The 26052-nt window shown below is 40.0% G+C and overlaps 2 protein-coding genes and 1 long non-coding RNA gene across 6 annotated transcripts in view; 1 reads left to right on the top strand and 2 right to left on the bottom strand.

The window, feature by feature from the left end:
• The window catches only part of LOC148327290 (uncharacterized), a 57416-nt gene extending 50372 nt beyond the window's left edge, over nucleotides 1-7044 (bottom strand). For all 4 annotated transcript variants that reach the window (XR_015845749.1, XR_015845747.1, XR_015845748.1 and 1 more), the window contains exons 1-2: nucleotides 6714-7044; nucleotides 6279-6415 (exon numbers count right to left, since the gene is read on the bottom strand). This is a non-coding gene — a long non-coding RNA (uncharacterized LOC148327290). The remainder of the gene's footprint in view (nucleotides 1-6278; nucleotides 6416-6713) is intronic.
• A 1507-nt stretch (nucleotides 7045-8551) lies between these two features.
• On the top strand, nucleotides 8552-11371 carry mrps16 (mitochondrial ribosomal protein S16). Its single transcript, XM_088309542.1, has 4 exons — nucleotides 8552-8765; nucleotides 8886-8924; nucleotides 9929-10195; nucleotides 11173-11371. The coding sequence occupies exons 2-4, from the start codon at nucleotides 8912-8914 to the stop codon at nucleotides 11286-11288; spliced, it is 396 nt and encodes a 131-aa protein (XP_088165668.1). The 5' UTR covers nucleotides 8552-8765; nucleotides 8886-8911; the 3' UTR covers nucleotides 11289-11371.
• A 1635-nt stretch (nucleotides 11372-13006) lies between these two features.
• On the bottom strand, nucleotides 13007-24720 carry errfi1a (ERBB receptor feedback inhibitor 1a). Its single transcript, XM_088309784.1, has 5 exons — nucleotides 24517-24720; nucleotides 20956-21162; nucleotides 20790-20872; nucleotides 18812-19483; nucleotides 13007-17441 (listed from the first exon to the last, which is right to left on the bottom strand). The coding sequence occupies exons 2-5, from the start codon at nucleotides 21108-21110 to the stop codon at nucleotides 17041-17043; spliced, it is 1311 nt and encodes a 436-aa protein (XP_088165910.1). The 5' UTR covers nucleotides 21111-21162; nucleotides 24517-24720; the 3' UTR covers nucleotides 13007-17040.
• Between the last annotated feature and the right edge of the window lie 1332 nt (nucleotides 24721-26052).

Below are 26052 nucleotides of genomic sequence, written 5' to 3'. Positions count from 1 at the left end.
GAGGACGGGATTAAGCAAATGCATTGCACTTAATTTGGGATTTGAGCTAAAGCAAAAGCAGAGCACAGGGACTGCTAAACGGTGCTAATCTATAAAGGCTTACTCAGGTAAATATAGACGACACCTGCATGCCTTTTACCGCCTCGGTGCTGCGGGGGGGAGGGGAAAGCTTTGAGAATTCATCTCCATAATTTGTTGCACCTTGAATGTTGCTGAGTTGCCAGAAAGTAAAAATGAATAGGAATAAATGTACTCTGCTGAAATAACTGCGGTGTTTCGTGTTCAAGAATATGCCATAGTTTGTTTAAATGGTTGTTTGTTGTACCTCCAAATAGGTGAGGGGGGCAGAAAAAAAAGGTTTATCAGAGAATTTGGGTTTCTTTTTGCGAATCATGTCTATCCAATCCATAAATGGATCAAATGTGGCGCTTTTATATTTTCCCACTTTTAGTTTTTTTTACTTTTTACTGTTTTGGTCTCGACGGAAATGTTCCCCCTCAAAAAAATAATATGTCACAAATCATTAATTAATTGTTTTCTATTGAGATATAATAGAGGTTTGCAAATAGGCGAGTCCCGTCCACCTAGTTATTTGAATCAATTCTCCAGAAAGAAGAAAAAAAAAATGCTAACAAACAAAGAAAAAAAAAAACAACACTGCTCCACAATGTTTAAAAAAATCGTTTTGCTTGATGCAGCCTGCACCACGACAAAAAAAATTTCTACAAATAGTATCTTAAATCGTTCTAACTAATCAACAAAAAATGAATTTTCCCTCATTCTGTTTCGGTCACGATGGAACTATTCCCTTTGGACCAAAATGAAAAATATGAGTCCGGTCCATATCTAATCCTCATATTATATACTGTTTTCCATAAACAAAGTAGAAAGGTAGCTCACAAATAAACTCATCTATTAAGTAAAATAAACAATTAAAAAAAGAATTTTTGTTCAAGCAATTTAACATTTTGACTTGTGTCACAACAGAACTGACACCTACAGCCCTCCTCCAATAAAAAAAAAGAATTAAACAAGTTATGATCTGTCAATTGTTGATGTAACATAACCACAGAAGCAAAATAAAAAAATAAATAAAATGGTACAATGCAATCACCGTACGTCATCCTCTTTTTACTCCACGTTATGATCAGTTGTTGTGGATTTAAACATGGCGTTTATAAGTTGCGGCAGGAATTCACAGCCTACCGTCTTATTCTTGTCATAGTACACAAGGGAAAAAAAAAAAAAAAAAAAAAAACCACAGTCTCAACACTCCACCATATTGTTTTAACAGTTACACCTTAGTGGAGGTTAAGTGCGCCGCTGAGCGCTGCTGCGCATCCCACTGAAGTCGCGTTGAAGGCCTCTTTCCATGGAGCACCACTTGACATACTGAAACAATTGCGCATGTCAGGACCTCCCGTCGTAATCAAGTGTGAATGAACATGTAAACTTAGCCAAGTATTAGCGGAGCGAGGCCTTTGTTCCCCGAACGAACGCTTCCGCCGCCGCACGCAACTCGATGAGTGAAGACAACCCACAACAGACGAGTCGGGATGGGGCCTTACAGCGAGCGAGCATTAATAGCCTCCATATGTGCGCATATGCAGTGTCAATGCCATTACCTACTGTATAAAACGGAGCATTTAACAGGCGTTTAGCCCGAGACAGCGATCTGTCATGCTGAGATTTTTTTCCAAGGCAAAATGTGGTTAGCAGCTGTTTACTTTTTTTTTTCACCCAGTAATGTATTTCAGTTAGTACAGAGCATTGAGTTGGAGTTTATTGTAAAACTCAACACACAACAAGAATTACACACATTGACTACTTAAATACAACACAAACAGCATTTTTAGAATCATCCCCAATGCTAATGCTAGCAATGAATGGAAAATGCTATTGACAAGCTAATAGAAAATTAGCATTAAATTCCGGGAGGCATATTCGTTCAAATAATGAATATTCATACGCAAATGCTGTAGGAACATCTACGCACGGGTAATGTAAAAATAGTCACAGGCATATTATTCTTCATAAACTTTGAAAAAAAATTCCTCTATTTTTTAATTTTCAATGTGTATCTCCATGAATGCCACAAAAGGCCAACGAGCGCATGGCAGGAACAACAGCTATATATTTTCATTTATCGTTTTTTATAGCTATCATTTTAATATATTATTATTATACTTTTACTGATTTTGTTTCAGGAGTATTTTTTTCCCTATAATCGCAAAGCACAATTGTACACGTTGTTTTATCGGACAATACAGCACGAATTGTTGACATCACACAGCGAGTTGTTGTTCATGATGCTCAGTAGTCATTCACGAATACTACACGAATGCAGTAGCAAAGTCAGAATTACAGTTACTATTTATAGGCAAAACACTAAAATAATCAAACAAGCCTGGAAACCTCGTATTTCGGTTATGAACAGCAGACCCTTCTGAAAAGTATATTGTTGAAAAAGTGGATAAATATGAATAAAATGTTTTGACTATTAATTTTGCTGATTATTTTAATAATAATTATCAGCACATAATTATTGCATAGGCAATTGAGCATGAATTCTCATGGCACGCACTGACTTACTACGGTGCTACGCAATCCGCACGATTTCATTGCTAGCCGTTTGTAATTTTGTGAAGTCATTATAATAGTAAGTATTTGTATAAAAAAAACTGTTCCAGTTTACGAAGAGCAAACAATCCAATGAAAGACAATAAACACGGCCTTAAGTGAGTGTGACTTATTTTACCGCGTGACAACTTATTCTTACGACGCAGCTTGAGCTTAAAATGTCACGTCGTGAAACACAAAACCTGCCGTGTAATTTTACAGATCACATTTACACAAATGAATTGTAAAACGGTGAAAATCAATCGCAGCTCCTGTCGCTACATCATCGAGATGGCAAGTTTGCCTATTGTGTTCAATTTAACATGTTGCATATTTGCTCCGCTGGACTGTTAAGTGTGTGCTGGACAATAATTGGAGGCAAAAATAACACGATGATGTTTGCGCATGTGATTTTTCCACCTTCTCGTCGAGAGTGTGAGCTTCTTTTGCCGGCTTGTGGGAAAGTGTTTGGCAGCGGATACCCGCCGCGCGGTTCTGTGATTGAATTAAGTTTGAACTATTTTAACACATGTTCCCTTGTTTTAGGGGGGAAAGTTGCTGCAGAGCTGCCTGCTTAAGCCGTGGATTATCTGTCTGCGTCCTCGCTGCCTCTTTTAGCGACGACACGAGTTCACCCACTCGAGAGTCTATCGCACATCCACAGAGCACCCCGAGAGAGAGCGGACCTCGGGGAAACCCAAGTAGCTGCGTTCGGAGAGGGGGTGTCAAAGAGTGCAGGGGCTGAACGCCGGAGCCCATGGGCATGGCCCTCTCGCTCTCTGGCATCCACTTTGTTAGGAACACAACACTAATCCTCCTTGTGTCTTTATTGCCCTCTATGCAGCAGAGTGGGCCGGGCCTGGGCCCGATCACAGCGCTTGAGGGCCATAGCATCAGCATTCCTGTTTGAAGATAGGCCACATCACGAAGCATTAAGGCTCCTAATAGAGACAAGCACTCATTGGAGTAAAATAGTACGGCGGGGGCAGATTATTGCATCAAGAAATGACTGTAAGGCAATTGGGCTTCGTGTTGCTACGCACATACGCAATCATTTATACAACACATTCATGTGCTGCCTCCGTTTGTAATACATCCGCTGCAGCTGACAGTCATTTGTCAGGCGGCGGAAAAGGAATCGAGATTATGAATGTTAATGTTCCTTTTGTTGGTTCAGCTTGGATACGACCAATCAAATGTGAACTTAGTGGACGTTTGCATAATCGTGGTGCTTCAACAAAAGTCCACATTGAGATTTTTGTTTGGAATGGTTTGTTTAAAAGTAAATGATTTACAGATTTATCGATTTATAGATTATTTTCTAGTTGGCATCAGACTCTCATTAAACTTGAATTTGGCCCCTCCCGACTCTTACAAAAAAAAAAACACGTATCACTACCACATACGTCCTTGACACCGACTTCTACTGTCATGTTAGCCACGTCTTTGCTGCTTTCTTGTGCCATCAACTGAGGTTCCACAGAAAAAACGCAAATGGTGACGAGTGAACTGAAAATGACCTAACAGAAGCAACACAAATTGAGTCATCTACACGATGATTAGCGGGCTCTCATAACACTGAAAAAAAAATCTGAAAAAGTGCAAAGGTTTTGAGTATTTCAGTCCCAACTTTGAGGAATATTTTTCCAGAAAGATTTGGGTCTGAACGGACTGTATACAAACACATTCAACTGGCGCCATCGTATGTCTGTCTCGCCATGAACCCAGGTGCACCAGCGGCAATGTCACCACCCTCCCGAACTTGCGTCTGCCCCCCCCCTTTCACCAGACAGTCAACCCAGCTGTCACCTGGGCACTTGGCAACAGAAGGTATTAGCGTCAAGATGCAGCCTTGATGATATGCTTGTCACTCATTGTGTGGTTTCCTAGGTGTGAAAGCGACAAGAAGATCAAGCTTGTGCACAGAGATGAGGAAATTCTCCCAAATGTTACAACATGGAGTGAGTTGGAGTGAAAATTAAAAGGTACCAAAAGGTAACTGCACTGAGAATGTTGCTTAATGTTTGCCGTCAGCGATGGGCATTTTGTCTCAGGGAAGGACGGCTATTTTTTGGACAGAGTACGAAGGACGATCATTTTTTCAAAAGGGTGGACGAAGCAAGGCCGGAAGTGGGTTTTCGTCCGTACCTTTAATGGTCCTTAAACGGGGAAAGTGCCGGTGTATAGAGCTTTAAATGTTTGTTTTGTTACTTTTATCCTGGTTAGGTACTTTCATGTTTTAGTTTTTCCTAGATTTTTGTTTGCCTTTTAGTTTGCTTTTGGTAATTAACCACTCCCTCCCTGCCTGGCTTCCCTGCATTTGGGTCCTCCAATTCAATCCTCCACCATGCTAAAACTTGACAAATTTTTTTTCTGAAAACACTTCGTTTTACGATGGGTTTTATATGTTTTAGTATTATATATATATTTGTTGTCTTATTTGTGGAATGCCGGGAACAGAAATAGGTCATCGGTATTGCGCAACAAAGCAAGAAAAATTTCCAAACAAATGTTCGATCTTCCCTCTTCTGTTTGGTTGTATGGCAATACCAAAATAAATATATTTAAAGTCACTATTTTATTTAAAAAAAAATCAAATGTGTTTATATTTGTATTTTAGCATAATCCAAAAGTGATTTTTTTTCCCCTTTTTTTCTTTGTATAAACTGTCACAAAATTCTTGGAGAAGAGGCTCATGAAAATTGCATGTTGAAAAAAAAAATAATCAAAATCTTAAATTGTAATCTCTTGCTGTATTGCAGCAAGCTATTATATATCTGGAGTGAGCAGAGTGTTTGCTTGTAAGCTACAACCACATGAGCAGTTTATTTCCATGTTTACACCGTCTCAAATTCTTCGCAATAGTAACAGGATTACTTTGCGACAAAACGGCAATTTGTGAAATTCCCTCATTTCGGAGGGAGGATTTTCTTCCCTCTTCTGTCCATGCCTCGCTAAAAAGTGTTGTTGTTTTTTTACATTCTGGGACCCGTTAAACTAGGTTTGATTCTAGAAAGCCTTCAGGTATTTCGGAGCAAAACCAAATAAAGCAGGTGTGAGATGAGTGAGAACTAAGAACTTAACAACAAATCCATTGATGAGAAGCAAAGAACAAACGTATGTGTTTGTTCTTTCAACAATGCAAATTTTGTTTTGTTATTGCCAGACTATTTGTCCAGAGATGTGACCCGCCTTTCTTCCAATGTCAGCTGGTTTTAGCTTCCGAGTGGTGTCATTTTGCTCATACTTATCCCCTTAGTTACTTTTGCAAGAGTAAGGTGCACGTAATTTGAGCATTTTTTTTCTCAGTCATAATTGAATGTCCCTGAAATAGTATCCTGTTTGATGGTGGAAATGTACCACGCTGCCTCTTACGGGTCAGTCTTGGTACTACTAAAATCATCTAGTATAGGGGAGGATGTAACTGATTGTCACTCACATGGTTATTTTTTTTGTTCTCGTCACTCGTCTCACTCTTTTCAAAAAATGGGTTATGATGTTCATAATTGGTATGCACTCATGTGCAACAAGCTTTCAAAATGGAGCTTCCAGTGTCTACATAACTACACATAACATTTCCAGGTTTTAGCTATGCTGTTGAAAGTTCTATTCATGTATCAGGGACACATAAATAATGTTAAACAAAGATGGAAGCTCACCCTAATGCATAAGATGCTAGTTTGTCTGTGCTGGCTCAGTGGGCAGCGTACGTCACTCTCACCCAAAGGTTTGGACCATGCAGGATGACCACTGTTCCACAATCAGATCACAAGGTAAAATAAACCATCGCATGGGCCTGATGACAGAGACAGAATATATTAAGGAGCAACAGTTTCTCTACAAAGCTGGCTAGCTATTCCAACCATTTATGAAGCAAGAGGCCTAAATGAATTTGTAAGGAGGAGCAACCCTTGTCAGACTAGCTGGCTGAGGTTGGCATGGTAGCTAGGCTTCACATATAGCATAAATAAAAATATACACAGTAAATTTCATACAGGGTAAAATTTACTCTCATTTTACTGGCACCAGATATCGTCTTTTTAGATTAAAATGTAGTCTATGAAATACACGGTGTATGATAACACAAAGCTTACCTCCGATGAGACAAAGGTGTGTCTAGATTTTTAGCTGATTTAAATGACTATGCAGTTGGTTGCATCGCTTAATCCAAAATCTGCATTTGCACATCACGTCGCTGAACTATAACTGTTGAGGATTGACCTCTAAACTGGTTATCTGGATGTTTTGACCACTGCAGGGGCTCCGGTAAAAGAGCATAGAATCTTCAGATGAACTCAACACTTTAATCAGCTTCGCTGTGCAGCTGTGCGTACATGTATACACAGAATTATACCGTATATCGTCAGTGACTACTGCACTGGTATGAGCTGAATGACGAACGAAAACGCTAGACAGGAAACGGAAATTCGGAGCGACCCTTCAAAATAAAGAATCGCATTTCAGAATAAGAAAATTAAACGTCACACATTAAACGACTTGAAGAATTCTTAACAATAATTAAATATCACAAAATCGCAAAAAATAATAATACTAATTTGAATTCAAAGTTGTGCGGTCAGGTGTTCTATTATGCACTGTGATTGGCCAGTCTGTTTGGGTGTGGTTTAGCATTGTGCCATGGTTAAAATGAGAAGATCTATTTGTAAGTTAAAACAGTGAGATCCTGAGATATTAATAATCGTGTTTATTTCAGTGTCACAGGCCACTTTGAAACATTTCCACGGTGTGATCCAACACTTTGCTACATGCTGGACGGAATTAGCAAATGTACACGAGCGAATTAATGTATGGAAATGAGCTGGAGCAGCGCGGTTGGTACTGTGTTGCGTTGATCCCCAGGTGCATATGTTGCTAATCACCACTGCTTCTTGGATTCACTCACAGGCACGCAATAAATAACGGGCTGCCAGCACCCTGCCTTTTGTCTAATTAGCTCTTTCAACGGGCTCTTGTTTTTGTGGCACAAATAGAAAACGAGGTCTCATTGCAGAATGCACACGGTCACATTCAGTCGGATGGGAGTTCGGGATTTACACTTTAATATATAATGTCACGTTCTTATGTTTGTGCTGCAGAACTTTCTGGACTCCTGTAGACACTTTTTAAATAACAGCTATCCATTTTCTCACGCCTGCCGGTGACCAGGAGCATATCGCGTGACTTTGGGTGAGAGAAGTGGGATACACCCCGGACTGGTCGACGGTCACTCGGAGGGCACATATAGCGTATTCACACACGCGACACCTTAGGACATCTTAGTCTTCACTCTTCAATAAACTTAAAATGCATTTTTTTTAATGTAGTAGGATTGATTCATTATTAAAAAATAATAATTAAATAAAAAAACAAATCAGGTATGTTTAATTCCAGTGAAAGGAAGCAGAGAAAGGAAATCGACATGTTGTTTTTCTTCCCCTTTTTCCAAGAAAATATTTACACTTCACGTTCAAATCTCCATTTGAAACTCCCTATTTAAATAAATCGCCAGTCTTCTAAATGGTTTGAGCCTCTCTCAAACCTAAGAACAGACGTGCTAACCACTAGCACATCCTGCTGCCTTCACTATGACACTGCAGGTCAACAACAAATTTTAAACAGCGATGGTTTTACGTGCCACTAAACATATGTTTGGTACCCATTAAAATAATTAAAAAAACGTATTATTATTATTATTATTATTATTGTTATTATTAAAACCTGACGTGCTGGAGAAATAAAAACAAGAACAGATTCAACTAAAAAAGTTTAATTGGAACTCTGATTTAAAATATAGATATTCTTCCCTTAATGTATAATTGAATTAATGAATATACTAATATATATGATATTATTTATAATTCTTAGTTTGAAAAAATATATATACTTATTCGTGTGCATTTGGGGCTATTTCCAAGCGTGCTCCGACCAATGTGGTTTAGCAGTACAACACTGCCCTCTACCGCCTTGGATACCTATTGTCCGGAAAGGACTACGCAACTTCCGGTTGAAACATGGCTGCGCCCTGAGAAATGTCACATTCGTCTTGTACAACGAGACTCAGACAAGCTGTAGATATTGCCGAAAACTTTAAATCTACGTCTTACCTGGATAAATTGTGCTGCTCCAACCCATTCAAGACTTCAGAGGTATTCCGTTTAATTTTCCACTGCCTTGTTTGATGTTTAGCTTGGCAGAGCTACAGACGATGTAAACAATACAACAGCATTTGAACGCAATTTTTATTTTTTATTGTTCCTCTATTGCAGGTTCTTACAAATATTCAGCAGGTAGCATGGTCCATCTTTGTAAGTATCGTATCTATTAAGTACATGAATGTTAATGATTTTGCCGTCACGTGTAGAATCTCGAAGAACCTCCAGAGGGGAGAGGGGTCCTCGGTTTACAACAGTGTTCAATTCCCCTGGTGACATTACTAATTCGATTTTGTACGGAGGTCGCAGCATACGCTAAGGCAGATGCACCGTAATAAATACTTCGATAAAACTTAATCAAACAGCCGGAACCTCGATGCCTTAGTGTCGCTAGCCTGGTAAATCGAGGACCCCCTGTATTGCGAAAAATGAGCAATTGCTGTACACGAAAAGTTCAATAATAAAAACAATCAAATAATAAAGGGTTCAATATTTTCGATATTCATTATAACGTTATAAGCACATAATATGAATCCCCAATGCTAATTATGTGGCTCAGTCATACAAAAATATCTGATTGTAGTCATTTTATTTTACAATTGTTTTTTAATTACTATTTTTTTAAAAAGCCATAACAAATATAAAGCCATTCGACTTGTTTTATTTTATTCCAAATAAGTGAATTGCATAAAAACATAATGAACCCTTTGTCTGCTCCTCCGTGAATTTTATCAGGTTTGCGTGAAACTATAGCTACTAAATATTGTATTGGGGACGACATTTATTTTTGTGGACTAAAATAAAGTTCATCATCACTCTATTAAAACAAATACCGTATTTCCTCATCTAGAGACATTGAGGCATTTATGTATTTAACTTAACTTGGGCTTCCATTTGTACATTCTTTTACTATTATTAAACCATTTCTTATAGATTAATGTCTGTTGAAATATAAATATATATTTACACGTATAAAAAGTGTGTGTTAAGTTTAAACATGTAAATCATGTCGAATGGTTAAAGCTTAAAGATTCTCACCTACATAATGTAGATTGATCTGGAACATATTCCCCGCAATAAACGGGTTTTCTTTGTCCTACATGTGTTTTGCCTCTTGGGGTATTAAAAATAATGTGAAACTGTATTTCCTGTTTCAGCCTCGCAGCTCTTAAAGCGTTACCACAATGGTTATGTGGTCATCCGCATGGCTCTGGCGGGCCACAAGCAAGCCAACCGCCCCTTCTACCGCATTGTGGCGGCGTACAACAAGCGGGCGAGGGATGGCAAGTACATCGAGCAGCTGGGAACGTACGACCCGCTGCCCAACGTGCACAACGAGAAGCTGGTCAGCTTCAACTCGGATCGCATCAAGTACTGGATCGGCTGCGGCGCGCACCCTTCCATGCCAGTGGCTAAACTTTTAGGTGCGTCTACGTTGAGTCATTTGTTAGCATCTGGAGCATACAAGAGACGGCCTTTCAGATCAATAAAGGATACATCCTATATTGTCTTAAACCCGCCAGATGTTTATGACCGGATGAAAGAAGGCTAACAAACAAAAAGCTAACAATATATGCTAACTTTAGACTGCATTATACAATAACCACAATGTTTTAAAAAAATTAAAGACAAAAAAAAAGCAAAAAGATCTAATACAGTAATAACTGCATTGTTTAAATTTGAATAAAGAAAATAGAATGCAAATTTAAAGTTTGTATTTTAAAAGGAAAAAGCTATTCAATGAACATTTTGTTAGAAAGAAAATGTAGATATTCTAAAATAATAAATGTGTTCAAAATTTAAATGTTATACAACAATAAACTAATTATAATTAAAAAGAAACTGCTAAAATAAATAATATTTTGCTTGAAGAAGCTAAACTTATATCTTAAACATGTTTTAAAAAAAAAAAAAAAAAAAAAAAAAAAAAGCTACAATATGATAAAATCCTGTTCACAATAATAAGTAATAATTGTGTAAATAAGTTATGCAACAATAAACATGTTTGGAAAAAAACAATATAATATAAAATGTACACGTTTCTAAATAAAAAGCTATTATACTAACAACCAAATCATCGAAACAAAAGTGCTAGAAAACTACAACAGTGAAAATACTGTCAAAAATAAAATACAAAAAAATAAATAAAATAAACCAAAAAGCTGTAACATTACGTTGTAAACATTAGTCAGTCTTCTGACCTTGTCAATGAATATTGAGCATCTTTCTTAAAGGCAGATGCCAACTCCTTAGTCTTTAGGCGTACCTAATGTTGTGACCCATGATTGGACCTTCTTCCTCTGTAAGGAGAAAACTCATTCATTTGAAAGATATGACACAAGATGGACTCTTAAGATCGACTCTTAAGACATTCTAAAAGTCACCGTTTTTCTTCCGTCAGGTTTAGCGGGCTTCTTCCCCCTCCATCCCATGACAGTGACGGAAGCGGAGCGTCGGCGAGCCCAAGTGGCACGGACAGAAGCAGAAGCGGAAAAAGAAGTGGAGGCGGAAGTGTGATGTTGTGATGTCACAGCAGCGCACTGAGACTGTTTTTGTACATTGTATATTATGTTCGACTTGATTAAAAGTCAGAGAATACACCTGCTTGATAGCCTTTTTTACAAAGCGTTGTGACATCGCAGAGAGTCTTTAGGGAGTCCTAAATTAGGCGTGGGTGCCAGCACCTCCTGTCATAACACGTTTTCATCACTAGAAGGCAGACTGGACCCATAAAATAACTTCACTGAAACGATGACCTCCAGCTGAATCCAATGCCGTGAAAAATATTCTGGACGGACTGTATTTCATGATGATAGTCAGCGTCCTTAAGGCGTTGGCTACTATGAGAGGCATTTTGTGCTAATGAACGTGCAAATGATCTTTTTCTCTCCTGACCTGGCAGGGAAATGATTAACCAGGCAGCTGCAGTTTGCAGTGTTATGTCGTGTTAAATATTAACTGAGTCCAACCCACATCGACATCACTGAGGGACATATTACCTGAACACACGCACGTTCACGTTGAGAAATACATGCACTATATTTTAATAATGTGGGGGGACTTGTAACATATTAGTTGTACATTTTCAGCACATCATCTCAGAAAAAAAACACCTTGCTGAAGTTACCTCTGAGCCTTCCAAACCAACACTGCTCGAGTGTGGTGCTTGTGGGAAGAACTGAAAGTAGTGTATACGTTTTTTTAATTGTTTCTATGCCGGTGAAGATGTAAATATGTTACAGGCTTCGTAAAAATGGTAGTTCAAATTTGTGATTAATTGTTAATTATGGCATTTTTTGTGATTAATTAGTTTTAAAAAAAACGGATCGTTTGACAGCACTAATGTATATATATATATATATATATACATATATATTAGTATTGTTATTAGCATTTTTCAGCTAAATAATCTACAGCTAAACTATAAACCTGCCCGTAGTGCTTAACTGATGGATGCGGTGGTGGAAAAGAACAAGAGGGCTCACGATAACCTCCTCTCTGTGAGCCGTTGGATATGGACTCCCAAGAGAGCCGTTTCAGAAACTAGCTCCAACCATTCTTTCAATGTCCAGGACTTAGGATCTCCAAACAAGGGCCAAAACAGCAGCCACCAAAAGTTGGAGGAGATGTCCACCCAAATAGCCAAGACCGAGCCACAACCAAACCTCAACGCTAAATTAGAATTAGAAATCCCTTTATTGTCATTGTACTCAAGTGTGCAACGAGATTAGAGAAGGTTCCAGGGTTGGAAAGCAAAGGGATGAGCTGGAGCTGGGAGCCATACAGGATCATGGTTCCCCAATGCTGGGAACCACAGACGGTGTTGGCGACATGAGTTTGTTATGAAGTTGTTAGGGTAACCAGCCAGCTGTTACCATTTTCCATCCTCGTGAGGCCAACAAATAAAAGGCTGTGCAGGTCCAAAACTAAATTAATCCCCAGCGCTGATTGGGTTCTTCACACTGAATTTATTTTATTATCATAATCATTATTTATTTATTTTTTTACACATTTATGTGTGTGGGGGTGTGTGTGTGTATGGGTGTGCGCGCGTGCTTGTGAGTGCGCAGTGCATCCGGTGGGGCGTGAACCAGGAAGTGGATGACAATGCTGTCGTACACCTGTCAGTCAACCTTTATAAGTCACTTTCTGGATGGAAGCCAGACACAATGAAGCACAGCAGGGTGTGTGTTGCGTGTGTGTGTGATATTACAAGCCAAGCAGACTCAGAGCAATTCATATAAATAAAGTTTTATTTTTGCTTTCCTTTGAAAAAACAACTATGTATAATAAACAAATGGAATCGTTAAATACTGTACACAGCATACTGAACTCTCCCAGTGCATGTCTTCACCACAGCAGAGAAATTATTTACTTTTCAGTTGTTGTTGTCGTTTTTTTTTTTTTTTTACATTATTTCCTATTATAAGACATTTGAATACCTTTTAAGATTAAATAGTACCAGTGTATGATGTAAACATTTTTTTTCTCAGAGGAGGGGTGGGGCTGACTTTTGAAGTCAAAGCAACATTGTGTTTGTGACCAGAAATTAGAAAAATAAAAATAAACATGTATACTTCAATAACCGATTGACCTTAGTTAGCAGTTTTCCCCCCTCAAAGTGAACACCGTGTTCTTCGATACGTGTGCTACATTTACAATATCATCCTCATGTGTCCATTGGGTAATGCAAGAACAATAAAAAAAAAAAAAAACTCATCTATATACTGGATATAATTCTCTCTTTTTTTTCTCTCTTTGTCGGCTGCCAGCAGCCAAAGTCTCTCAAGCCACACCCACTGCAATCATGTCAGGCAGGAATGCATGAGCAGAACAGGAAAGACTGTCCACGCGCTGGAGGTAAACCCTGAACACTCGTCTTCTTGCAAAGTGTTTAAGACCATCTCCATTTTCACAGAGGTCCTCACTTCACTCGCATGCACACAATGAACCTCATACATCTGTCGTTGTTTTGGTTTACCGAGGAGTATTAGGGTGACAATGGAATGGGGAAAACAAAATGACAATACAGTACTGTTAGAAAACATATTTTAAAAAATTGGGAGGGGGGGAATAAGAAAAATAAAAATACCCCAAAAAATAAATTACTGTGTCAAGTTTTTTTTGGGGGGGGGTGACAAAAATAATGGCGAAAAGTTTGGTTTAAAAAGTAAAACAAACAAAAAAAAACCTATTATGAGAACAGAGGCATATTTTTATGAGGGGAAAAAGTAAAAAAATAAATAAAGGCGACTTCAATCATGATACTGACACAGAGGTCTTTTTTTACAGAAAATCAGTAAAAAAAAAAATAAAAATCAAAAGGAAACAAAAGCCAAAGTCCTCAAAAAAAACCTCAAAATATTCGAAGAAATAAGTCAAATTACCCCCGCAAAAAAAGCTTATACTTTTTCTTGACAAAAAGTTGTCATATGTCTTGCAAGACTAAAGTACTATTTATTCCAATATATTTTTTTCTGAGATAAAACCCAAAATAAAAAAAAAAGAACTATCGTAAGAAAGTTTTTTTAAAATGCTTTAAAATACATTTGCGCTAAAAAAAAAAAAAAAAAAAAAAAAGAGCTTGCTGATGATCTGATCATTTAAATCAGCTGTGCTGGACCAGGGAAACATCTAAAACATGCAGAGTCGAGGACCCGAGATGCCCACTCTTACTTTATTCTCAACTATTCAACTTTATTTGAACTGAAGGTGATTTTTTTTTTTATGGGGGGGGGATACTACTACTTTATTTTTCATCTCCATTTTCCCATGTGGCCCTAATACTCCTTTGAAGTTGTTCCAACAAAAAAAAAAAAGATCATCCCCCAAAAAAGCGGATAATGTGAAATGGAGGATTTGTATCGAGGGAGGTAGCAAATGTGTTCCAAACAATGACTCACAGCTTGACCACTAAATATACAAAAAAATGAATTTCAGTAAGAATACATTCACTAAAGCTGGGCATACACTGTGCAAAGCGTCAATTTGAAATTGCAACTTTCACACTGAGTTCATTGGCAGCGATAGAACGTCAAAGCAAACGATCGAAGGGGTCATTTGGAGCGCTTAAGCTCTGTGGGTGTCAGTAAATCGCCAACTGTCAAAACAAAATCAACAAAAGGCATTTTCGGCCATAGGTGGGCTAGGAATGCTAATGCTAAAGACAACTCTAACGTGGTAATGTGCTTTTCTAAACTGTGTCACGTGTGCCTCTATTTTACAGTGTATGTCCAGCTTCAAGGCGACGCTCTCTGTGCAACCTCCAAAAAAAAAAAAAAAAAAAAAATTAAATGCAGTAACAAGTATGTTTGCAGGAAAACACAAACGACACTCAGGGAACGACAGACACTGGTTGTTCCTGCCGGGATTTTTCTGCCCATGGAATGGGTGGATGGAGTCAATATGGGCAATTTTTTTGCCTTTTGGAGGTAGTATCAGAACCATAACAGCGCCAATGTGCAGTGGATTTGAAAAGTCTACACACCACATTTGGATTTTGTTTTAAAGATAAAATCATTTCAGAAGATGTAATTGGGGCCTTAGTTAAGGTAGAAGGATTTTCAATTTCAAATAGCGTAGTCGCACAGAAATGTTGAGGCTTCTGCTCGAAGCAGAAAAAAAAACTGTCAGGAAAATTATTTGGGGTTGAACAAAAGCACTCCAAATAGCGTCAGGTGTATGCTGACTCTCATTTAACATCGTTCGAATATGATTGGTCCATTTTTGACCCACAAGTGATTTCAGTTTGTTACGTTTCCTCTATAAAAAAAATTTTTTCAGGTGCGTTGTAAGTCATAAGTCACTGTTTTGAAATGATTTTTCCCACTCTTATATTTTTAAATCACAAAAAACTAGCACTTGAACAAGGGGTGTGTAGACTTTTTATAGCCACTCAAAATGAATTCTGCCACAATGGCGGGACACGGACGTGTAAAGTTTTAACGCCTGACACAAACCATTTTCTATGTGAAAGCGATCACACAGCGATGGCAAAATTTCTCTGTTTGCTAAGTTGCGCATGAAAAAAAAAAAAAAAAAAGCAAAAGGGGCAGACGATACACAAAGAGTTCTGTTACGGATCTGATACGGCTGTTTTTGAGGCTACAGAAGCTGCACTCACTTGACTTTCACGCTAGTCGACGAGCGAGTTGGGAAAAGAAACGACAAAAAGGAAACGTCAGCAACAAAAAAAAAAAAATGATGATTATCATATCATTACATACAGTAGATACTTGAGTGCTAAAACACGTCATTTGACCCTAAAATCATGTCAAATTTTAGGGATGGGCTGAATTTTCTTGAAATTAACTTTTTGGGGGCAAATAAATGTTCTTAACTCCTATTTCCATGTTTGTGTCATATTGTGAAAAACAGTGATTATGCAGGTATGTAAATGAATCACTGAATTAAATGTTCAAACAGTGCATAAAGTTATAGTGGCTTTAACTTTTTTTTGTAATCCAGTAGAGATCATGTTTCAGTTAAGTACAGTTGCATTGTAACTGTAAAATACAATTATTTTCATCATTCATTTAAGCACAATTTTTACTTGTGTGTACTCCATTTAATTGGGTTTTTGTTTCTCTTTTTTTTTTTATTTAATTCCCTATATTTAAGTACAGACTTAATATTAAAATGTGTATTACGATATAGTGGCTTTGAATGGAGTTAAATATACTTTTTAAAAATAAAACCAGCCTTGTTTTTGACGAACGTCTACTACGCTACTGCATTTTAATTTGAGCTATTATGGTGGTAAGTGCAGCGCTATTCATTTTTTGGGGTGGTTTAAAATGTTTTTGAGCATCACTGAAGTAGCTTGTGCTCAACTGCTTTAATCAGCAGAACCAGGAGAGACCAAACGAACGCCGTCCCTGTCGTTTGCCGCAAAGTAGCGCACTCTATTTTTGCCTTTTTGAGTCATTTAAACTAACGAGCTACTAATCGATGCGTATGCCCATCCCTAGTAAGTGTCACATGGTTACATTACTGACCTTTTTTCCCGGTTGAGATAAAAAGCAGCATTTAAAAAAAAACAAAAAAACTCCAACACATCACAGTCAACCATCCAGACGCAAAACACTGAAAGTGAGGTGGTCCAAGGCCCGCTTGCACCTTCCGGACTGTAAATCTTTCAACGTCGTTGAACGCAACCTGCGGTGAGCCGCGTCAGCAGTAACTGGAAACAGTGCGCTCGTACCCTGTGTCCTTCAATACCTAACAGGTTCAAAACTAAAAGCAGCAGTTTGGAGCGCGGCAAGGACCCTCAAACTAGATCCACGGGTGCTTTCCGCTTGGTGTCCCAGTCCCAGTCCGAGTCCGGGCTGTCCAAGGCCCGCAGGAATTTTTCCACGGACTTGGAGTCCACGAAGGTGGGCCGGTGAGGCAGAAGGTAGTAATGAGTGCTGCTAGCCTTTTTCCCCTCCTTGTCCACGATAGGCAGGATGCAAGGTGAGCCCTCGCTGTTCTGTCTCTGTAAACTCCGACTGACGTATTTGGGGTCCGGTGCAAAGCTTTGAGTGGTGGGCATCACGCCGTTGATGTATGTCGGGAGGCTCTTGGGGCTTGGGGTGCGGGAGCTGCCCAAGGACAAGGGGTCTCTCGGGGGCAACTTCGGAGGTTTGTCCTCTTCGCTGTACGACACCTCTGCTGACCAGCGGCGAGTGTCTGCAAAAAAGAACGCAATGTGAATATTTGAGTTCCAGGTGCACTGGAAGTGTGTGTCAGTAACTTCCACTAACAAACCAGACTCCTTCTTGACACAAAGCACATTTCTCTGTCAAGAGCTATCAGTGTCAGCATACTTCCTTGACACCAATTCCTATTTAAACAAGGCTTGGGCAGCATTTTAGAGTGTTTTCTAAAAGTGCAGAAAACTTTATTATTGATTATAGCCATTGACTAATTTCCATTTGTAGTCGCTTGGTAGGTTGATGTGACATTTTATAAGTCGGCAAGCAGCTGCCAAAATGTATTCATCGCCACAGGGACATGTATATATCGGAAACACTGCAGTTGGAATGGCTTATTTCGCAAAGGCAATCAATGACATCATTGACCAGATCTGCAGATTAAGACATTGCAGCCAATCATGAAATGTGCATAAAAAATTTTTCCCACATGAACTCGAATCCTGGTCTGCTACCTCAACCATTTTTAGTAACCCTCCTTCGAAATGCACATCACTGCAATTTGTAAACATTGGTTGTAATTGAAAATGAAATGAGAATTTTGTTTCAGTCAGAAAGTGACTCATTTTAATTAGTAGACAACTAAAATTTGGGGTGATTCTTGGCAAGTATCGGCATACATGTTGGGTTCATTAAAGACAGAGACAGCAGAACCAGAGCGGGGCACAAGAAATCCCCCCCACACACACACCTTTATTTATTTATTGCATTGAACGGTGTCCATCTGAGAATGTGTTGCTTAGCAGCATAATTACATGTAGCAACCTATCAGCAGAATTTTAAAAAATGACAATGTTGTCAGATAAAAAAGGCCTGAAAAAAGGCCCCGATTAAAAAAAAAAAAAGGAAAATTTGAAAATATGAATTAAAAAAAAAATGAAAACTACAGTCCTGGTGAGAGGAGAAAACGCTCGAGGGTAGGTGTCAAAACAAGTCCATTTATAAAAGTATTTTGTGTGTTACCACTGTCGCAATTATATGACGTCAAACACTACATGTGCTGGAGGGCGTCTCTGTTCTGATGTCGTTGCTATAGCAACCTGTCAGTTGGGTCTATGAAGTCTGAGCAAGGCCAAATCCAATTTGGACACTTGCTCAAAATTGTGTGGACAGGCAGCCCTAAAAATCAGATTTGAGGAGTCTTAGTTGCTCTTGCATTTGGTCTTAAGTCCTATACTACATTGTGAGGAGGCCTAATATATTTTTTTTTTTTTTGCAGATTTTGAATAATATGCACGGCAAACATCGTACCGCAATAATGTTCAAATTTTGACGGAGATGATTATTACAAATATCAAAAGCATACCTGCAACATCGATTATAATAATCATAATGTTGAATGATTACCTCTCTGATAATGTGCAGAATCTGCCGTCTTGGTTGTCCGTGGCGGAATCGGCGGAGGAACCTCCGTTTTGTGATCTGTGTTGAAGGCGGAGCGATTGAGGCGCAGCAGGCAAGGCTTGTTTAAAGATCCGGCTGGTCCAGAGTGAGAACGATACAGTCTCCTCTGACCTTTGTCCCGCTGCCGTTCCTGACGCCGATGCTCTTGTACTTCCTTTCGCTGCGGGGGATGCACAGGGAGCTGCTGAGGTTGGGGTTGCCTCGGGCTTTGCGGCCCTAAAGGCCCATCGTAGTAAGCGTGGTTAATCTGTCCGCAGTCCCTGTAGCTTCGCCGACTGGGAACTCCGGTCCGAAATGGAGAGGTTTTGGAACACTGTTGAGACACCAGGCAGCAGGTCTCGTCCGTGCTGGTGAAGAACTCCACCTCGTTGTCCATGGCCTGCTCGGATGAAATGTCAGTCCGCAGCGGGATGGGCGGCAGAGGCTTGGAGCATCTGCCGGGAGTCTGAGGCGGACTGTTGCACTCGTACACCGAGAGCCGTTGTAATGAGGAGACCACCGGGTCGCCATCAGCCGGGCTCTGCGTGGATGGTTCAGCGCTGCAGGACAGGGAGAGATGTGAAGGCCGGGACTTCTTGGGAGGTAATTTCAGGGTGCTGGAACTGTGTTTATGTCCTGGCAAAAGAGCCACAGTGACACATTAGAATGTTAGTCATGGAAACACACATGCACAACAATACAATCTGTGTAGTCATAAAGCAAAGAAAACATGGATAATTAATGACTCCCCCTGAAAAAAAAAAAAAGATTGCCTACATTGGTAGTTCAAACTGTAAACATGCCACACACTATGTTAAAAAAAACAGTTTATTGTCCCCATTTTAAAAGCTCAGTATGGTAAAAGGTGCTATTACAGGAACAATTAACAAACAAACCAACAATATAATAGAATAGAATAGAATAGAATTCATATTTATAATTGTTTATAATTATTTCTTATAATTTATATCCATCTCAGGGGGCGGCCATTTTGCCACTTTCTCTCAATTCCTGAACAGTGAACAGCGAATATGCAGGGAATTACTGTCGACAATTAAAGAAATCAAGACTTTACCCCTACTTTCATTTTCAAAGCGCAGTTTTATTGGTTGGATTTTTATTTCTTTTTGAATTTTGCTAGAGTTTGCGGTGATAGAATTGGTCTTAACGGAGATTTTGCACCTTTTTGTGCCATTGTGGGATGAAAATAGTCTTTTTCCAGCCAATCCGAGTGGTGTCCCTTTTTGCATCAAAGTCAGGGCGCCCAGAGGCGCACGAGTAAAATCTCAAAATCTCCCCTCGCAGATGATGTGATCTGCCGTCTACGACTTGGGCAATTGTAGACCGACTTACACCCCGGATTGTGGGATTTACTCCTACATAAACTCCAACTCTCGTCTGCTATCTCGCACACTAGTGCCACCTATGGTCCAAATGCAAGCCAAATTTCAATGAATATGTGTGGGCAAAATATTGGAGCATCACCAAGATTGGAAAATGACATTACATACCAATTTGGAATTGTGTTGAGATCTCGCCACAAACAGAAAACAAAACGCGCTCTGACCCATGTTCTTCATTGCACACACACGAAAAAAAATCCCTTCAATCATTGTGGTTGTGGTTGTTTGCATTCCTTGAGGTGCTTCTAACCAATAATGTCACTACATTAAGGTCACCAAAATATGAAAAGCCAATTTACAACCACAATCATAACAACTGCATTGTTTCATGACTACCTTGCTGATACTTTGGGCATTCTTACCTTTTGTTTTAGATCTTATTAGATAAAGCACTTGTCCCTATTGTTGTCACCAGTCAATTTTAATGTTGGCAATATTCCAAAAAACAAGCATAGTGAGCCAATGACAGAAGAAAATCAAAGACGCATTTGTGTGACAGAGGGTAGAATGGATGAAGATAACAAAGGGATGACTCTTACTTTCGTAACTTAGCGATGGCGGACTCGTGCGCTGGCCGTGAGCGCCGTAATCTGTGTGCGCAGATTTCATTGTGAAGTAGAAGCTGTCAAGGATAAAAGCGATTATTACCACCCACTTCAACCACGTAACATTCCGTCCTCTGGAGGAATCTCCCAGCGTACTCACTTGTCCAGGTCGTGGGGGGTATAGCTCCACGATGACTTCGATCCAGCCATGCTGTGACAGTAGCTGCCCCGCAGGAAGGGATGTTCTACGGGAAAAGATGTCTCCTGGGCAGTCAGGCCCACTGTGGACATGCTCCAGGCACACTCGGGTCGCATCAAAGCCAGGAAACGCTCGGAACGTCGGCCCGGCTGGCTGCCACTCTTGTACCTGCAACAGCCCCGAAATACATAAATGACAGAGGAAAGAATGAAACTTGAATGCTAAAGTAGGTGAAGAGCGGGAAAGACATGTTTGGATGGAAAGCACGTCCATGCATCGGAAATACTGAATCATATTGACCAGGGTGGTATACGAGTTGACTTTAGCAAATGAAAAAAAAAGACTAAGTCGCTATTCAGCCTGCCATGACTGGCGAGAGAATTTTAAAAGTAGCCGAGTGCGTCCGTTGCTGCAATCCGGCTGGGCCTGAAGTGCGGAGGAAGGGGGCTCCTCCTGTTACCAAAACGGCACCTGATGTTGCAACAACTCCTCATGTCAAATGACCTGAATGTTTGTGTCATGTCAAGTATGTGTCAGGCCTGAGTAAACTATGTCTACGATATTCAGTGGGGAAGGAGACCCGAGCGGCGTATCGGTTTTGTCCCCCTGCCATTTTACTGGGGGTCCGAAATACACCAGAGGCCAAAATCCAGATGCGATTTGACAGGATTACCCTGTTTAGTATTTCACAATCAGTAAAAAAAAAAAAAAAAACAGAAAGCAGCAAATGAGAGCGCTTTTTGTGGATGTGTTTATTTGGCATCACCTGTGTAGCATCCTACAGACGAGCAGTCGGCGTGATGAGTGAGAATAACACTCCGGCCCCTTGTAAAAACTCATTCCTTGTTTCCCGTGAGGCATATTTATGCGCAGCAATGTCAGCTGCTAGGAAACAAAGCCCTAAAACAACAGGAAGCACGGGGGCATGGGTCCGAGCCAATCTGCGCCAACGAGGCACGCCATTGCCATCCACCCAAGGCTGCCCCCCCCACCCCCCCTGGGTCTGTTGACTAGCTTCGGCGGGCCAGTGTGGGGGGGACGGGAAGCAATCTGATCCTTGATAATGAACCCCAGGGGCTTGTGCTTCCTCTTGCAACAGGTGCAAAGACAGTTCATCCTGGCACTCAACCACCGGAGCACTTACAGGCAGCGGGATGCAGAGTGTGGAAGCACTTCATTCGGATCATTAGGCAAGAGAATGAGGTGATATGCAGTCGATTTGTGTTCCTCGAGGTACTAACGTCTTCTGGTGTTGTTAGCCATATCGTTCCACGTAAGGTCTGATTAGTATACTCCATAGTAGCATTTCCCAAGTGTTTTTTTTTACCAGAAAAGGGGGTTCTAGGAGTCCACTAGCATCATTGTGGGTAGAATCCATCTCTCTTTACCTTGTTGTGGAAATGACTAGACTTCCTGGTATCTATTTCTGAGGCTAAAACAATACATGGTCAGCAAAGACCCGCTCATGGTCTCCGCTCTGCACTGTAAGCAACATTTTCCTGAGCCCAAAAGGTACACGGTCAAGCAACAAGGGTTCAAGAAGTCCACAAGTGTCCTAGTTGGTAACCGAATGTACATCATAAAGATAATTACTGGGGTTGGAAGTACATGTTCGCCAGGGCCAATGAGGTAGCAATCAAGAAATTGATAAATTTGATTTCTATTGCGCTTTACATTTGCACACCAATCTCAAAGTGCTCAGTACAAGCAACAGTAAACAGAATAGCAATAAAATCGAACAACAGATAAGAGGACTGAATTAATAAAAACACTCAACAGATAAAATCAGGCAGAAAAAGCTTTCTGAAAAAGGAAGGTTTTCCATTCTTTTTAAAAATAGCGATTCTCCCGACATGCTCAGTACAACTGGGGTACACAAATTGGGTTAATTGTGTTCAAAGTACATTTTCCAAAACCAAAAAAGTACAGAACATAGTCAAGGAATAAGGGCCTCCTAAGTACAATTCACCCTAAAATAATCCCATCAGGCCTGGGTAGTGAACCATAATATGTCCTCCACAAGGCCAAAGACATACAGTACATGATCAAAAAGAATGAACTACACTGTACAACTGTACTCTATGATACTGCAGTGCTAACATTCAACTTCATAAAGCCTCGTATTCAAGTCCAAGGTACCCATTCGCAGGGGCAAAAGTATACAAAATGAAGAAACAGCGGTTCGAAGTCTTCTGGTGTTGTTACCAAATCTTATACTGAGAGGCATTTTCTCATACTCTATCTGTGTGACATTACTTACAAATGCAGGTGCATGTTCATCATCTGGCCTTCTGGGGCTTCAGATAAAACAAGAGCAGCTCTTGTACCCATACATGGTCTAGGTACAAATTATCCTACATATATGGTGACGAAACAGGGGTTATGTGAGTCATTTGGTTCCAGTCTCTAAATGATGCAACCATGGTGGATTAGGTGCTACACTTTTTACCTCCTAGGCACTCTTTTCGGTGCTTGATTAAGGGTTTTAAAATGTACAATCTCAGAAATCATTGGCATCTACGACTGTTTTGTACTCAGTATACAACATTTCCAACATAAAATATTTTGAGGTTACGAACAGCACACAGCGAACTACTAGTTTGTGCAGTGGCGTTAGGAATACGTTACTGTTTCCCCCCTATTTGATTTTGGTATGCAAATGTTTCTTATGCACAGATTTACAGATTTTTTAATTTTACTTCGGTGTGTTAGAGTAATTTAGTGGTGGTGTCCAAATTAGAAAACGAAACCCTGCAAGTAGGAGCTCTAGGGGGTACCTGCTTTTACCGGACAGGTGTATTCCGAAGTTGTAATAGTAGGATGGCGAACACTGTCTCTTAGTAGCTATTGACCACAAATCAGGCACGCTCTGCCTAGCAGAAAGAGAGAGAGAGAGAGAGAGAGAGAGAGAGAGAGGTAGAAAGAGAGAGGGAGTTGCCGCCCCCGCTGCACGACACCCCTGCAGCGGTTTCCGAGCAACCATACCCGCTTTACCTGTGAGGCAAGCACGCAGCAGCGCACACCCCCTCACTTTACCGGATTGAGACAATCGTGGTTAAAAGCCCTCTAGCAGCCGGGCTGAGTCACTCCACGGAACACACGCACACGTTTCAGCCATTTGGCTACACGCACACACGTTGAGGATGCACAATTGAGAGCAATTACATTGTAATAAAACATGAATAGCACATACAAGATCGCTTGCCGGTTTGAGGAGCATCATTTGTAGAATAAATGATTAAATGTAAGGTTAATTGAGGTTTTAGCATACTGTGCTGTAATAATGTATCTCTTATTATTGCCATCACTGTTGTTTTGAAGCTGTTTGTTCAAGTGGCTTGGTTGGACGCTCGTAATTAAAAGCGAATTAAATAAAATAATTATAACCTAAAACAGGGAGGGGGTTGTTGTGAACCCCCCCACAAGCATCACTCGATGACGCCTGACATCAATACACATGCTCACTCACACGAACATGGTGAAACAAACAAAGTCGCACACACTCAAAACTGCAGCACTCACCAAGAAAAACTCCTCCAAGATCGCCCCCCTCCCTAAAAAGTGCCTTTTTTGTAACGCTCCGTTCAAACTCCTAGTCAGGCTCCTAAAACGGCTCCGGCTGGTTTGCAACGTGCTGATAATTTGGAGTTAACATCGGGAACCAGCAGACGCCTACGAATGGCTGACGCACCCCCCTCCCACCCTTGCACAATGTGACACTTTTGGATAAAGTGTTGAATGGGAGCGAGCTGACGTCTTATAGGCCGCAAGGCAGAAGCTCCAGTCGAGAGACGCCCTGGCCCTCCCCACTGTCGCACGCTCGCCCTTAAAGGCGCAGCACGTCCTTTTTTTTTTTTTTTTTTTTTTTTTGAAGCACATCACCAGGGCGCCAAATTATGCAAGAGGCTGCAGGAAAAAAAAGATGATAATGACTTCAGTTGATAATGTTGTAAGCTGGGCCAAAAACTGTATGCAAGTTAAAGTACTTGTACTTTAGAATAATATGATTCAAGTAAAATAATTACTTGGGTAACTATCCAGAGAAGAACACTTTTTAAGTGTTGAGTGAGTAACGTCTGATTTATTTTTAAATAGAGTATGAGACTAAAATAGATGAAAAATATAATCTAGGAATATGTAAATTCAAATATTGCTTAGGTTCCCTGGCAGAAATTATGAATTATAATAATTTGTTTATATTAATAATATAAACCCAGTAGGGCTCTGAGAGCTGCAGACTTCAATTCGTGGAGCCCAAAGTTCAAAGTAAACACGGTGAAGCTGCATTTAGCTGTTATGCTGCACACAAATGGAATAAGATGCCAACAAAATGCTATCAAATTCAGATGAAACACTTTGTTTCCCCCCCCCTCCCTTTGATTTGAGTTACTTTACAAACCTCCACTTATTTTTGTAATTTTACTTTTAAATGTTTTCAAAGTTTACTGTTAATGTGTTTAAGTGTTGTCCAAGTAAATCGTTAAGACATTTTTGAAGGCTGCTTTTGTTTTCTCCGCTTTGCTTCTGAAACTTGTCAATTGTATTTGTGAATGCTTGTAGAAGTTGCGTCTTTGCTTGTGTGAAGCACGTTGAATTGTCTATGAGTATAAAATGTGTTACATATATAAAGCTGCTGTGCCGAGCCTATTATCTACGGTATCATAACCATTTATAACTAGAATGCAGTCTGTGTTAAACCTTCCTGCTTCATGGAAAATGGATGAACAGTGCCAATAATCTTTTTTTTCTCCACAGAGATCAAGCAATTATCTGTCTTTTTGGCTTTTACCCAGTCACATAGCAACCTGCAAACAGATAGGTAGATAAGGTCTGCGTCAGGTTCGGGTGTGACGTATAAAATACTTGAGGGACAGCGACAATCGGGCGAGAGGATTGAGTGTCGGCTGTTAAACTTCACACCCCTTTTGCGACATTGCAGAATTGCCTTTCACGCAGAAAGAATACCACTTCTGATATTAATTCCGAAGGTGAAACATTGTCGTCCCATTCAGTGGCGTTTATACAAGACGACGACCGCAACAAAAAAGGCGAATCGTT

Source organism: Idiotropiscis lumnitzeri, chromosome 11 (assembly GCF_059441095.1).
Source record: "Idiotropiscis lumnitzeri isolate Australia: NSW breed Sydney's pygmy pipehorse chromosome 11, RoL_Ilum_1.0, whole genome shotgun sequence".
Lineage (NCBI taxonomy): Eukaryota > Metazoa > Chordata > Actinopteri > Syngnathiformes > Syngnathidae > Idiotropiscis > Idiotropiscis lumnitzeri.
This window is presented reverse-complemented; position numbering and strand designations above follow the sequence as displayed.

What these genes read in the sequence shown, in the direction of transcription:
- errfi1a (XM_088309784.1), bottom strand. Translation starts at nt 21,110, where the DNA reads ATGCGACCCGAGTGTGCCTGGAGCATGTCCACAGTGGGCCTGACTGCC. An exon ending in ACCCCCCACGACCTGGACAA is followed by an intron (nt 20,873 to 20,955) that starts GTGAGTACGCTG and finishes TATCCTTGACAG; the next exon opens with CTTCTACTTCACAATGAAAT. An exon ending in GCCATCGCTAAGTTACGAAA is followed by an intron (nt 19,484 to 20,789) that starts GTAAGAGTCATC and finishes CTCTTTTGCCAG; the next exon opens with GACATAAACACAGTTCCAGC.
- mrps16 (XM_088309542.1), top strand. An exon ending in GCCAGTGGCTAAACTTTTAG is followed by an intron (nt 10,196 to 11,172) that starts GTGCGTCTACGT and finishes TTCTTCCGTCAG; the next exon opens with GTTTAGCGGGCTTCTTCCCC.